Here is a 16,185-nt window from a genome sequence, read left to right on the forward strand (position 1 = left end):
TCAATGTTGCCCGCTATGTTTTAAATGATTCCTATTAACTGCGTGTATAAACCATTTGCAACACTGTACTTTATTTATAATAATCGAACATTTGCATTTACTAGCATCTTGGATATGCGGTGATACCACACTGGTGGTTTAAAATATTAAAGTATACGCACATGTGATAAGCCACTATATTCAGGATGAACTAGGGAGGGGCAGAGGGGGCACCGGCCCAGTTGCAGAAAGATGCGAACAGACGTAAAGACTATCGAGAAATCGCCTACTTAAATGTAATAATATTCTTTAAAATATATATTGCAGAATCGCACTTTTATCTGCGAAGCCTGAAGTCTAGAGAATAAAATACAAGAGAAAAATCGATCAGACATTGTAAATAAAATTATTCATATCAGTGAGATGATGGTGATTCTGAAGTTGGCTACCTGATTTCTTATGAGTTGGCAACCTGATTTCTTAGAAGTTGGTAAACTTATTTCTATTCATAGCCTAGGACCACCTGGCATAGTGAGATAGCACAGATTTTGGAATCAGTATACGCCACTGCTTGTGAATTGTCTCTGCATTCGCCAAGTTGTTTCCTGGCATGAGACAACTTTAAATATAAGTGAACAGTATATTATTGGTCTACATTTTTGTCTTATTATGCTATCAATTCCTATATAATATTTTGGAAACTTGTGTTGCAGCTTGTTTTAGGCAATCAATAAGTGAGCATGCAACACTATACCCTGGTGTTTTTTCCAAGACATGTCTCTCAACACTCCCCCTATTGACTTTATAGTTTCTAACACCAGTCAACTCCATTATCCCCCAAAATCTACTATAATCCACTTGGAAATTGTTCAATTTATGGTATAAATTTTGGTTTGGATTTCTAAAATTTCTCAGGCTTTGTAGTAAATTGTGTATTGTGCTGTTAGAAGTAGACAAATCCTTTGCCACCAAGAGATATATTATTATAATGGATACATCAGCTCCGAGGCTATTGCCAACCCGAGGACATAAGCCCCAAATATAGAATTTAATATATATATTTTTCAAGTCAACTGTATCAATATTAAAATTAAACCCAAAGAGAACTAGATCAGTCGTTCTCAACCTTTGAGAGCACACGGCCTGCTAAATTCATTTTTTAAGGGATCATGACCTGATCCCAAATTTTTACTTGTAAATAGCTTTCTATTATTTTTAAATTTTATATGTTAACATTGCCTTAAAATTTAATATAAATAAAATATGGGATAATCACAAAATATTAGTTCGATTATGTCTTGGTTTGTTGTCAAATATAAAATTTGGTTTAAATCAGTTGACGAGGACTGGATCTAATGGAATATTTTAGTTTCCTTTGGCCAATGTCATTAAATGAATTAAGTGATGATTTTCATTGCCATGTTCCATTTTGAACAATGAAAAAATCCAATTAATCAGAATATTTCAATTTTAGTATATTTGTTAATGAAAACTGCTGCGGAAACTAAATTGACCGTGGTGCTCTTACGTTAGTCTACAAATTTGCAGGTGAGAAGCAGGTTGAATGTACCCAGGTTTGAATGAAACCCAAAAAAGGCAATCTTTCCAGGTGGTTGCCAGCTTGGGATGAAAGTTGCTCCATCATTCCGGCCCTAACTCCAGAATGGGTTCATGGTTATAATTCAAATTTGGAGGCTGCATGGGTGAGTCCCCTTTTAGCAACTTTGAATTTATTGCTGGTGAACCACGAAAGGAAGGCAATATTTCCAGGTGATTGCCAGTTGCTTCACCCTTCCAGCCAAAACTCAAGAAGGGCCCAATGATTGTAATTAAAATTTGGAGGCTGCAGGGGTCACAGTCTCCTCTCAGCGACTTTGAATTCTCACCAGTACTGGCAAGAAAGAATTTCCTCTTTATCCTTGGTGAACCTTGAATGAAAGGCTATTTTTCAATGTAGTTGCCAGACCAGGGCTGCAAGTCACAAACTTCAGAAGAACCTCTCCCAGTCCGGTAGTTGAGAAACACTGCATTACATGATATAAGTACGCCATTAAAAGGCACTAATCACACACAGCAACAGGAGGATCATACTGGTGGACAATTGAAGTGCCAGTGCCTCAATCATACAGTGAGCAGAGGTTGACTTTTGAGTGTCATCACCACCCACGACATACTAGGATGAAAATGGAAAATCAAATAAAACAAAACAACATTCGTCGCTAGGAAAGCTTCAAGACTTACTTCAAAACATCAAAATGCTGGAACCGTAGGACCCTTGATTGAGAAAGAATACTAAGAATGAGTGTGACTGTTGTTCGTGACACTAGGTTCCCTTGCTCTGGCAAGAAGTGGGGCGAAGTTACTAAAAAAAACATTTAATACATTACTTTGTCTTGAAAATAACCTGTTACTCTCTCCTATATAAAACAACACATGCCAATGGGTATACAGAAGGCTGTTCAATGTATGTTTGACCAAACACGATTCCATCCCCCTACGTGCAGAATGAACTTGCCCGACCCTGGTCGGGCACGATTGTCAGTGTAGTGTGTGAGCTGTGAGAGAGTGGTTGTGTTTTCTTGCTGGGCCAAAAATCCTGCCCAAACTGGGCCGCTTTTGGGAGTACGTTGTAAAACTTTTCCAAGTGTTTGTGTTTTCTCGCTTGGCTGAAAATGCCACCAAAACTGAGTCACTTTTGGGAGGGTTATGTTGTAGCCCTTTACGATGCAAAGTTCAGTGTGTCAATGATCAGGAAGCAGTGTAAGAGCAAGGGTTGTGACGTTAGTTTGACTTTAATCAAGAATGTTATCGGCAAGTATAAGGATTCAATGGCCCCAGCATTCGGTTCTCCAACTAAGGGGATGAGAACACGACCATGCACACAAGCCACCACCAGTATGCAGGCGAAACTTCGCCAAATGGCCATGCAAGAGAATCCCCTGACCCAAAGACAGATGGCGAATCGTCTAAATGTGTCTTTGGCAACTGTTAACCAACCACACCTTGCGCCAACAACTGAATCTTGAAAAGATGTTCAAGGCTAGCGGTCATCACCTTACCGATGCCCACCAACGGGAATGCAAGACATCACACACCCTCGCATTCTACCAGGATATGGAGGCTTCTGGAATACAGGCCATACCTTTCAACGACATACCTGTGAAGTCTCCAGATGCAAGTCCAATGGACTTTTGTGGATTTGGACTGCTTAAAAGGGGTTTGGGCAAGAGACATGTGACAACTGTGAATGGACTCTAGAAAGCTGTGCAAGAGGAATAGAACAAGATCCCCCTCGTAGTTCTCCAACGGGACCTTCTTCAATGGAAACTACGTTGCCGGGCCATTGTTAGGAACCAGGGGAGACACATCGAGCATTATCACACCTGGTGCCACGGATTTTCGTAACTATTTGGAAAGTAAAATTTGGTCACATATACGCTGAACAGCCTCTGTACCATGTGTAATGGACACCCTAGTTTTTGATGGGGAAAATCAACAATTATATCTCATATATAATGTGCAGTATAATTCAGGTTCAGGAAATGGCTTTCTTAGTTGTAGGTTGCAAAACTTCTGCTATGCCAATCACGAGCGAATGACATACCTATTCAACGAGTCACCTGTTGCTATGTGGACCAAGAGGAGCCTATCCTCTTGTGTGTACAATGAGTCACCAACCAATGACACCTCCCTTCTCGCTCCACTGTGTTTAGCACCCTAGAGCTGTAACCACCTTGCTTACTTTGTAGAAGACGAAAGCGATATCAAAATTATGTTAGGGATTTGCAGCACTCAGGAAGTTATTTTCCCTTATTTCTTGCTCAACAAATACCACTGATACACATTCTGTGTGACAGGAGGTGCATGCTAAAATTCTGCCAGAAAAGTGCAGTGCCACTTTTTTTGGTGTCAAAACGTTCAGTTAAAAAAATTATGGCATATGGCCATTTTATATTTTTCTTATATCATTACTAAAGAATCCAACCTGGTAATTTGTATTTGTGCCTGTTGATACACATGTAATATGCAGTGACATAGTAAAAACATTCATGGTTTTATGTTGGCTGTCAGAATTATTCTGTGCATAATATGCACCACAGTTTTTGTAAAAAAGTGCACATTATACAAGTAAATACACCAATTTGACCACAGAGAAAAATAAAATCGCTCTTTCTTGTAAAAATCAGTTTTTGTTCCAAATAATAAATTGGACAGTAACAATCTTGCAAATGTTACACATTAAGACAGCCGATGCCATCAGCTGAAATTTATTTACTGATAGAGGGTAGTACTTGACTGGCATTTTGGTCTTTCGAGGTCTGCAAAAATGTTCTGCAACACCATTACAATCTCCCAGAAATTATGCAAAATTCAGTTTCTTTCTATTTTGCAGCCGTTGTGTGAAAAACTGGATCTTGTGATTATACATGTATTTTCATATTCTGTTTTATTCATTGTTTTAGAGCATAACTATTAGCAAAGTGATAAATATAATTGGAGCGGAATACTTGCACACTAATATTAATCAATATTTTGAACAACTTTTAATTACTACAATTTTCAATCATCAAGTATCTGTGTGGCCTCTGCATAGGTACTAGTTCTCCCCTAGTACACACGCATTTTAAACAGTAATGCATTACTGTTAAAATTACTTCTACAATTTTGACTATGGAAGGTGTGATACTGACATAATTGCCAAATAGAAAGAAAAAAAGTTATGTTACTCTCAACCCTAATGGAGAATATATTTCACACTTCCCACTCATGTGGATGTGGTTGTCTTTATTTATATGCAGGCCTTCTTACAAAATGTAACAAAGCAAACTAAGAGGTTTGGAAAGAGCTGGTTAAATACAATTTGGTTTTGTATTACTGAAGAAAAGAAATCTAATTTGCACCAGCAGTCAAGGTATGGGTTCTTATAAAAAGGTTTTTGTGTGTTGCAGTACAATTTCAAAATTCCTTTTACTATTAAAAAGTGCTTCCTTGTACCCCAACTTCCTGAGAACCCCCAGGTGGCAGGCCCACCACCCAGGTGTAGGCTGTGACAGGCCCGATTAGTCAACAGCTGAAAGCATAAAAATTTGAGTAAATAGAGAAGCAAGTCGGACTGGAAATTGGAGACAGCGCAGGCTACGAATAGGGACATTGAACATTGGAATGATGACAGGAAGGACTGACGAAATTGTGGATCTAATGGAGAGAAGAGGAATCAACATCTTTGGAATGAGTGAAACGAAATGGAAAGGAAGAGGAGAAATTAAATTTAGGAAATATTATAAACTGTACTGGGCACGTACTGAAGAGGGCAGAAGAAGTGGGGTTGATTTGTGGGCAGAAGTGGAATTAGTGAGGAAGTAGAAAGGGTAAATGACAGAATAATTGTGATGGGTGATTTTAACGCACAAGTGGGAAGAGACAGGAAAGGGTATACGGAAATACTTAAAGCAGATGGATGGGGGCAGAGGAATGAGGAGGCTACTGGACTTTTGTAAGAAACTGACTGTTTGTAGGTAATAGCTGGTTTAAGAAGAAATATGACAGCCAATAAATTACAAGATACAGTTGGAATAATGAACAAAAGTCTGTAATAGATTATATATTGGTAAACAAGTAAAGAAGATAATGAACAACATTAAAGTAATAGCCAGTGAGAACTTAGACAGTGATCACAGGCTACTAGTAGATGCGAGATGCAAAATAAGAGAGAAGGAAGAAACAAGAGAGAATGATAAGAATTTTGACTGAGTTTATATTTTTTGGGTGCGTCAGCACTGAGGTTATTTTGCACCCACCACACTATACGGGGTCCAGCCCGTTATCATAACAAAAATAACAGTGTGTCTGAAAACTAAAATTTCCTTACCTTGGTTAAAAGCTGCGGCTAAAAAGGGGCACTCGGCACAAATAAGGACAAAACACAGGACGACACAGAATTATACTGGCCATGGGGCCAGTCGTCAGAGCCTCGTTAGTCTGCAGTCCAGGGTGTACTATGTGGAAGTGAGGTTGACTATTGGGTGCATTACGTGGAAGGAGCACCCCTTACACCCCGAGAAGGATAAGAGTGTGGAAATTCAAGGATAAGATGATAAAAGAGAAATATCAAGAAATATTGTGAACAAAAGTGCCAAGAGATCAACCCAAAGGAGTAGAAACAGAATGGATAAGATTTAAAACAGAATTAGTAGAGGCAGCCGAAAAGTATGTACAAGGACGAGCAACAAAAGAAACACCATGGTGGAATGAAAGAACTAGAGAGGCAGTGAAAAACAAAAATGATGCATTTATAAAATGGTTTAAAGGAAATCACAAAATGCACGAAAAGAGTGCATGGGAAAAAAAAAGAGGCAAAAACAATAGTAAAGGAGGAAAGAAGAAAGTGGATGGAAGAATGGGCCAAAGTGCTAGAATATGATGTAGATTGGAACAAGAAAGTATTGTATGGATTAGCGAGAGAAAGGAGAATTGTTGTAGGAGAGTATGAAGAAATAAGAAGAATGTGGAGAAATCATTTGAGATATTGCTGAATGTGAAAAAAGGAAAGGAACATGAAGAAGTGAAGAAAAAAGAAAACAGGAAAGTAAAAATGAATATCACATGGAACGTGGTGGAAGCACTAAAGAGAATGAGTGTGATGAAAACAGTGGGGGCAAGAGATTGGACAAAGGGACTAATAGTTTCCATATTCAAGAAGGGGGACAGAAAGGAATGTAAAAACTACATAGGAATAACACTAACGTACCAATGAGCAAAGATGTATAAGAATATATTAGGGAAAAGAATAAGGGAAGTAACAGAGATGAACATAAGAGAGGAACAGTATGGATTTAGAAGAGGCAGATCAACAGTAGATCTGATATTCACCATAAGGCAATTACAGGAAAGGCATTTGATAGCATGGACAGAATAAAGATTTGGAAGGCTCTAAGAGAGAAAGGAGCAGAGAAAGAGATAGTGTGTAGAGTTCAGAGCACATACAACGCCAACCAGAGCTGTGTGAAGACACCAGTGAGAAGAACACAGTGGTTCAGTATAAGGAGGTGCTCTTTCCCCACGGCTCTTCACAATTACAATGGATAATGGATGTAATTAACCAAAGAGATGGGGAAGAAGATAGGAGAGAAAGAGATTAAGGCCCTGCTGTTCGCTGATGACCTAGTAATATGGGGAAACTATGAAGAAGTACAGAGACAGCTTGATAGTTAGAATGAGGAAATCAGAAAAGCAGGAGTGAAATTCAGCGCAGAAACGACCGAGGTGCTAATAACAAGAAACATAGCCAGAAATGAACCAAGAATAAAGGTGGACATGGAAGAATAATTGAGAGAAGTGGAAGAATAGATGAGGAGGTAAACAGACGGGGACAAATGGGTGGTGGACTATATCAAAGCATTCGAAGATTAATATGGAACAGGGATGTATCTATGATGCAATAAGGTAATATATAATACATACTATGTACCAATGACTATATATGGAGCAGAGACTTGGACAATGACCGAGAGTGACAAAAGAAAGATGCAGGCAATGGAGATGAAATTTTTAAGGAGTATATTGGGGAATAAGGTATGAGGAGATCTGACAGACAGTGGGGGTGGTGAAGCTCCAGGACAGAATAGATCAGGCATAGATGAGATGGTTTGTACACACGAAGAGGATGGATGCAGAAAGGATACCATCAAGAGCTTATAATGCACAAGGAGTTGGAATAAGGCCAAGGGAAAGACCAAGATGTCAGTGGGAAGAGCAGGTAGTGGAGAGTGTTAGGAGAAGAGGAGAAGATTTGAACATTGGAAAGAGAGGAATGTTGGAAGACTAGAAGAAAATGGAGAGGATTGACTTCTATGCCGACTCAGCAAGAGGTGATGATGTTTCCTTTGTATATTTTTGATGGTTATATGTGCTACATATGATACATGGAAAGAAAAAATCCATTAGAACCTACTCTAACTAGCTATACTAAAACATTTTCAGATTGTTTCACTTATTCTCTCATGCATATTAAAATAATGTACATTCTTGCACAAAATCATTCTCTTTATTCATTGTACAAAAATCTTTACAACAGGCAAATAAAATATTTGAACACTGACATCTTCAAAGACGATAGCAAAGTTGTGGATTGGTCAAGCACTTCCTCTTAACTCCTTCCACCATGATGTTTTTTCAAGCATAAGGGCAAATGGACTCTCTGGATGCTTATCCTTTCTGAAAATTAATATTATGTATTACTATTTATAGTCTACAGCAGGGGTAGACAAAACTAAAAACAATTCAGGTGCTAGCCCTTGATTCTCAGAAAACAGCTTTCATTTTTAAACTCCTCCTATAAGATAAGCTAGGAAATTTGATCTTCAAATATTTAATTTATGAATTTATACAAGGTTGGATTAAAAGTAATTAATTCTTGCTCTGGAGTGGCTTTTCTAAAGAAGGCCCAACTGGTAACAGCATGAATAATTATGCAATACATTCTAACACATCCGACTATACCATATTGCTGCAAATTTTATAATTTGGCTAACTGTGCAAAAATTTATAATGACATGTTTATCATTATGATTTAATGGTAACATACATGGCACAGAAAATGCACAAACATGAAAATATACTGTACTTGTTACTTAAAAAGAAAAAAAAAAGCTGAATTCAAAAATGTAGGCCCCCGGTGAATATTTTCAGTCCCCATGGCGACCAGACACCCTGTATTTTTCTACCCCTGGTCTACAGTATATGATAGTTCTTCCACAAGACTTAGAAATTATTTATTTTTATTGCTTTATATAGAGGCAGACTTTCCAGTCTCCCACATTTCTCAATATCAATATAGAATTATGCATAATTTAACTGTACTATATATTTTTTCCCTTCATAGGACTGAAAAACTTGTAATCAAGGTACCACTCTTGAGGCAGACTATATACAGGGTGTCCCATGTAACTTGACAAATCGAAATACCTGAAGAAATATGCATCGAACGAAAAAATGTTCCATATGAAAGTAAAATAGTATTGTGGGGACAAATCACCTACGCTACAATGAACCCACCCTGACATTCCCAGGGGGTGGGGGAGGGGGCAACCGTGAAATTTTACAAGGAAACCCCTATTTTTTATTGCAGATTCGAATACATAGGTTCAGACACATTTTGTTCCATTCATGATAGATGGCACCGTCTGTTTGCCTCTCACCATCAGGGTACTTGTTTTGGGTGAGTCCCCTTGCCTCTCACCATCAGGGTGCTCATTTTGGGTGAGTCCCCTCACCTCTCACCATCAGGGTGCTCATTTTGGGTGAGTCCCCTCACCTCTCACCATCAGGGTGCTCATTTTGGGTGAGTCCGCTCACCTCTCACCATCAGGGTGCTCGTTTTGGGTGAGTCCCCTCACCTCTCACCATCAGGATGCTCATTTCGGGTGTCCCCTCACCTCTCACCATCAGGGTGCTAGTTTTGGGTGAGTCCCCTCGCCTCTAACAATCAGGGTGCTTGTTTTGTGTGGGTCCCCTCATCTCTTACCATCAGGGTGCTAGATGCAATTATTCCATGCAAGCCTCGAAATGACGTCCTCAAACTTCAATGCATTTCTTGATCCGATGTTCAAATGATTGAACACGACGCAGAAGTGTATCTGCATCAATGTGTGCGCAAGCATTTCTTATTCATTCGATCATGTTTGCGTGGGTTGTTGGCACATCTTGATAAACACATTCTTTGAGATATCCCCACAAAAGAAATCTGGCAACGTAAGGTCTGGTGATCTGGCAGGCCAATGCACCGGACCGCCTCTACCGATCCAACGACCATTGTACATGCAGTTTAATTCCTCCAATGCTACTATTGCATTATATGCTGGACAACCATCATGTTGGAGCTACATGTGCTGTTGCAGTGCAAGGTTTACATCGTCAAGCAATGTCGGTAATTGATCATGCAAAAACGTTTGATATTTGTGCCCGTCCAAAGTACCTTCAAAAACATAGGAACCAATGAGTTTGTAGCCTATGATTCCACACCGCACGTTAACCGACCAAGAACAATGATGTTCAACTTCACACAACCAATGTGGGTTTCCCACACTCCAATAATGCTTATTGTGACGATTAACTGACCGTGGTTTGTGAAGGTTGATTCGTCAGAGAAAAGTACTTTACGAAAGAACTGCTGGTCGACTAGTATTTGCTTGCGTGTCCATTCCCAAAACACCACTCAATTGTGAAAATAGTCCCCATGACGTTCTTGATGCATGGACACGTGATAGGGATGAAATTTGTGACGTTTCAATATTCTCCAAACACTATTACGAGAAATTTTTGACTGCGATGATATTACTCGCATACTGGCCTGGGGATTATGAGCTGTGGCTAGGACTGCAATTTGATTATGCTCTCCAGTGGCAGTTGCTCTTCGAATCCTTTTTGTACGGTGTTCACTTCCTTTGGCACAAAACTGTTTGACAGCTCGAACAAACGAAGAACGTGATCGTAGCCTGTCAGGAAAACGTTCCCCATAAAGGGTCACAACATTGTTGATGTTTCTTCTGCATTCACCATAAATAAGGATCCTTTCAATTTTTTCTTGTACGGATAGATAATCCATGATGTTGAATACTTCACTTAACTGTGTCATTCGACTCTTTGCAGTCACACTGCACTGACCATACAATCACAGACTACTGAAAGCTCGAGCACAATGCTTCTAGGCCACAGTATCCCTCCTCACACAGTTGCCAGCCACTGCATTTACGAGACACAACCAACACGTTGCGCTTACGGTGCCATCTATCTATCACGAATGGAACAAACTGTGTCGGACAAAACCGACGTACTTTCGGACATTGAATCTGCAATAAAAAATAGGGGTTCCTTTTTAACATTTCAAGGTTGTCCCCCTGTCCCACCCCCCAGGGGTAGCAGGGTGGGTTCATTGTAGCGTAGGTGACTTGCCCCCAGACCACTATTTTACTTTCATTAGTACTAAATTTGTTCAACCACAATCTCACCCCTACCGAAATTGATATTCTATCCAAAGGCCTCACCTTCTCCCCCACAACTCCCCACAACCAATTCCGTCTCCTCTTCGATATCCACACCTTTGCCAGACACCTCAGATGGCAACACTTCTGGGCAAAAAACCCTTCATCCCAGACCACAACCAATGAAACCCACTCAAGCCTCCTCCAATTTTGCCCACCATCCTCCCAAATGAAATCACGAAAATGAAAGAGGAGAGAGGAAACACTCACCGGACAAAGAAAAAATCCAAATTTTCGTGATGGTATGTCACATCTTCAGGAGTAGAGAGACGTTGTATAACTAAGTGACTAGAGGGAAGAGTAAGCATGACCTGCATTGTTGCCAGGTCCCGAAAAAAAAAAAGTGTTGACAGTACCACAAAAAAAATATAAATATATAGAGATGGTTCTTTTGCCTGGCTTGTCGAAAACTGTGAGTGGTGGGGAAGGGGGTGGTTGGGAAAAGGTGGTGGTGAGGGTGAGGATAGGGGATGAGGGGCGTTACTGGGTGGCCTTGTTCAGGCCTGGAGGTGTGGTTGCATTCATGGTCGATATGTAGGCCCTCTCCCATCTTCTACGTATTGAGGTGTTGGTGGATTGGGGCAAGGAGTGGGTGATCGCTACCTGGAAGCAGTCATTAAAAGGAATATTGTGGTGATTGGTGTGAATGGCAACAGCAAAGTCCAGGTTTTGGGTAGAGGAGTGGTGGTTGTTGATGCGGAGGTTCAGGGCTGTGGATGTTTCCCCCAGGAAAACATACTTACTCTTCCATCTTGTCACTTAGTTCTACAACGTGTCTCTACTCCTGAAGATGTGACATACCATCACGAAAATTTGAATTTTTTCTTTGTCCGGTGAGTGTTTCCTCTCTCCTCTTTCACTTTTTATTTAGCCCTTGTGGCCCTCCTTCCTTTTATTCTATATGTATATATATAGACTATTTTCACATACTGTAGGGGTTAGCAGGGCAAAGAAATTTGAGTATTTTTTTATGTTTTTCATACCTCCATTCAAAAGTACCTCATTAAAGAAAGAACTCCCAGGAATGCAGACAAAATAAATTGTATACTACTAGGGTATAAATTGTCATGGAAAAAGTTTCTCGCTCAAGAAATACAGTATATGAAGGCAGTGAGCCTTCAAAATTAATCAGAAATAACCATCCAATTGTGCAACGTGAAAATACGAAATTTAACGTAAGTAATTTCTTCTTCCTTTAACACTAATTATTGGGAGGCACAATGTATAAATTTTACCTTCTCTAAAAGCAGTGAGGCTCCCGGCCACTAAAGGTTAATGTCATATTGTTTTATAAAACTACTGACAATACTCACCTTACTTGGAAGATTTCCAAAATATATGCAATCAGTTCTTTATCGAAATGTGCACTCTTGATGTGTTTCCCCAAACACTTCAAATGTCCTTCATTCCAATCTGGCATCCAATAAAATATGTTCACTATAGATTTCTGTCCTTCTATTGGCTCTAAATTTGTAACAGTTATGTGTGGCAAATTATCTGCAAAATTATATTAATAATGCATAAGTAAAATACACAAAAATTATAACAAGTATTATTAATTCAAATCAAGATTTTTATTAATGAAAAATAACATAATTACAGGGAAACTTAGTACTCATGTTTTCTGCAAAGGTGTTTTAAGTTTGTCCTATTAATTAATTACAACAAATTAAAAGCAGTTTCGCAGAAAATATGAGTACTAAGTTTCTCTAATTATTTACTACCTCCTCTCTCATTTCCCAAAATATGAATGAAATAACATTTTAAAAATTTTATGTGAAAATTATGAGGAACAGGGTTGTTTGAACATAGGTCTTTGGCATTTCATGCCAATAATATAGCTAATCTCTGTCCTCCACAATTTCTAGAACTTACATCTATGTGGATTTTATACATTTAATGAGGCAGGTTTGAAGTTATATACAAAAAAGAGCAATTTTTATTAAACCATTATACTTAAAGTACACACACACACAAAAGCATAGTGTTGCAAGACATGTAGGACTTAACAAGATCTAAGGACTATTCTATCTCTCTCTCTCTCTCATATATATATACAGAGGCTTTAAAATCAAGGGATGGACATTCAAGCTAATGTACAAAACTGCTCATTATATATATATATTCCAATCGTTTTCAACCTGAAGTACCAAACAACCATTTCCAACAAATTCAGAAGCTGTATTGTATTTCAGGTGTACTATTTTTCAAAGCTGATACTACTTTTAAACAGTCTTTTTTCATGTTATTTGTCGACCATTCGGGCATTCTAGTTGAAAACTAGGTAGAGATTAAACCACTGATACAATTAAGTATTTATGTCTGTGTTATTCACAAAATACTTACTCAATATGTCTGGAATCTTTGATGAGAAGCTTGAGAGAAAGGAAACATTCTTCTGTATTGCAAGCCTTGCCATAGCTTTGATTGTACCAGGAGAAACCTCCTTCTCACAGAGGATATTAGGTAATCGAACCAGCCAGCCATCCAGGTGCGTTTTCCTAGAATACAAACATGCACAATAATATAATCTAAACTAATAGTGCTCTCTCTTTAGTTCGAATTACTTGGTAATTCGAACTGAACTTTAAACCCCTTGAAATCATCTTTAATGATAAATGTTTTTGTTAATTAGAATCTTTTTGTGTTTTCTCTCGAGCTGCTTTATCTGCAACACTAAATATCAGTATATCTATTAATTTTGGTGACCAGCATCCATATGGGAACTTGTTACTTTACTGCATATCACGCTATTGTTTGATTGATTTTGTTTATTTTACTTCACTTTTCTGCCACTTTGGCTAATCGTGAAGATGAGAATGTGATGATATGATAAAAATTGATGAAGGGAAACTCGCCAAGAACAGCCGGGTTGGGATTCAAACCCAGGATCCCTGGCATTGTAGCATGTTGTATTAACCAGTAACCACTCTGCCACAGAAGTCAGTGTATATCAAGCTACTGTTTTGCATCAAGCCACCAGGAGTTCTGTAGCTTCCAGTTTGCATCCACATGGTATTAGTGTTCCATTATCATTGCTTAATTCATTAACATGGTTGCTGTAGTCGGGAGCTCCCATTTGTCTAAATAGTTAGAACTCTTAACATTTGATGCAAGAGGTCCTGGGTTTGATACTCAGTGGAAGGTCTAGCTGACAAGAGGGCAATTGAGGAGCTTATTGGAAACATTTATAGGAAAGCCAGAAAATCGTGACTATGTGCTGCCAACGTGAAAAGCTACTTGGATGTACTTGATCTTCAAAGAATGTTACACCACCACTTATCATCATCATTACACTAAATTATGTTCTAAATTTCTTCCTGGCCATCGTTTGTTAGCGAATTCCATCCACTAAACACTTACAAAAGCCCATGAAGCCAAGGTTATGCCTCATACAGCGTTTCCTGCTCTACAGACTACCCAGTCAATTCAATAAGTTAACAAGCCAAATAGACATTTTTGATAATCAGGCACGTTTTAAAAGGCTGTTGTACAAAAATGTGCAACGTTCTATATCGGATGTAATTTTTGTTTATGTTGTTAATTTTCTACTGTTATACATTCCAATATAAAATGGCTAACGCTGTATTTGGAATTCTTTGTTAAATAAATGTCTTATCAGTCTGGTGTTGTTGAATTCTTTCATTAATAGTTGTGCCAATGTAATAAGCCTTGAACTCACAATCTGCATTATACACCTATCGATTATTGGAGGGCAATGGATATTGCTTGTGCTTGCAGTTCTGATTGTTTAAGTGAATGGTTTCCATGTTATGTTGTTGATACAGTCACATTAAAAAATACTAAGCCCTAAATTGAAGACTACACCCATTAGTGAATTTTTAAGAAAATGTAGTAAAAAATAATTTTCAGACAATGCTCATTCACAAATAGATAATTTGATGTTTTTCCTCCATGAAGTACAATTTTACAAGCATGTAAATTGACATGTACAGTATGTGGTTGCAAAGTTAATCAATCATATCATCATCATCCTTTGCTATTTCCCGCCTCTGGCAGGACATGAAAGAGTTGAGGGTTGTGGAGAATTTCAAATATCTAGGAATTGATAGAAGTGGAAGAATAGATGAGGAGGTAAACAGAAGAGGACAAATTGGTGGTGGACTATATCGAAGCGTTCAAAGATTAATATGGAACAGGGATGTACCTATGAAATGCAAGAAGGTAATATATAATGCATACTATGTACCAATAATTATGTATGGAGCAAAGAAGCAGACACTGACAGAGAGAATAGAAAGCTGCAGGCATTAGAGTTGAAATTTTTAAGGAGCATGTTGGGGAAGATTAGAAGGGACAGAATAAAGAATGAGGAGATCCGCCAGATAGTGGGGGGGTTGTGAAGCTGCTGGACAGAATAGATCAGGCACAGATGAGATGGTTTGGATACATGAAGAGAATGGGTGCAGAAAAACTGCCAGTAAGAGCTTACAATGCACAAGGATTGGGAACAAGGACAAAGGGAAAACCAAGATGTAGGTGGAAAGAGCAGATAGTGGAGAGTGTTAGGAGAAGAGGACAAGATTGGAACACCATGGAAAGAGAGGAATGGTGGAAGATCACAAGAAAATGGAGAGGCTCAACTCCTATGTCTTCTTTATAATATTTCATTATCATGACTTTGTGTATCAAATCCTTGTTGGAGGCACAAAGGAGTTGCATCTTGCATACAACTGAAGAGCCAGTGTGAAATTTTTGCTGATACCAATGTGAAATTTACCGATACTGGAAAAACTGACATTTTATCAGTGTAATATGAAATTGCAAGTGTTTCTTGGCGACATTTACTTTATAAAATCAGACTATATGAATTATATGATTATATCCATAAATATATCAAAATGACAGTTACAACTAAATTACAGGCTCTTTATAGATATACAAGATCACTAATATTTTACTAATACAACGAATATGCATATAAATTGATACATTGATTTTGTTTTAAGTCCACTTTATGCACAGTAAGGCTAATTGGAACTGGACCTACAGTTTAAAGTGGGATCCGAACAACTATGTGCCTCCACGGGTATCACACCTTGGACCCCTTGAGTACAAGGCGATGACGATACCACTGCACCATCGGGGAGGCCCAAGACCCAGTTTATTGTATCAACACAGAAAATACCCTTTCCCCTCACACAGT

The 16,185-nt window shown here is 38.6% G+C and overlaps 1 protein-coding gene across 1 annotated transcript in view; it reads right to left on the reverse strand.

Moving 5' to 3' along the window:
* Positions 1-8,008: 8,008 nt before the first annotated feature.
* LOC145998796 (testis-expressed protein 10) overlaps positions 8,009-16,185 on the reverse strand; it is a 38,414-nt gene continuing 30,237 nt past the window's right edge. The window contains exons 8-10 of the mRNA XM_083135399.1: positions 13,365-13,519; positions 12,332-12,515; positions 8,009-8,193 (exon numbers count right to left, since the gene is read on the reverse strand). Of these exons, the coding sequence (XP_082991525.1) occupies positions 8,112-8,193; positions 12,332-12,515; positions 13,365-13,519 (421 nt within the window). The 3' untranslated portion in view covers positions 8,009-8,111. The remainder of the gene's footprint in view (positions 8,194-12,331; positions 12,516-13,364; positions 13,520-16,185) is intronic.

This window comes from Lepisma saccharinum, chromosome 14 (genome assembly GCF_977018435.1).
Source record: "Lepisma saccharinum chromosome 14, izLepSacc3.1, whole genome shotgun sequence".
NCBI lineage: Eukaryota > Metazoa > Arthropoda > Insecta > Zygentoma > Lepismatidae > Lepisma > Lepisma saccharinum.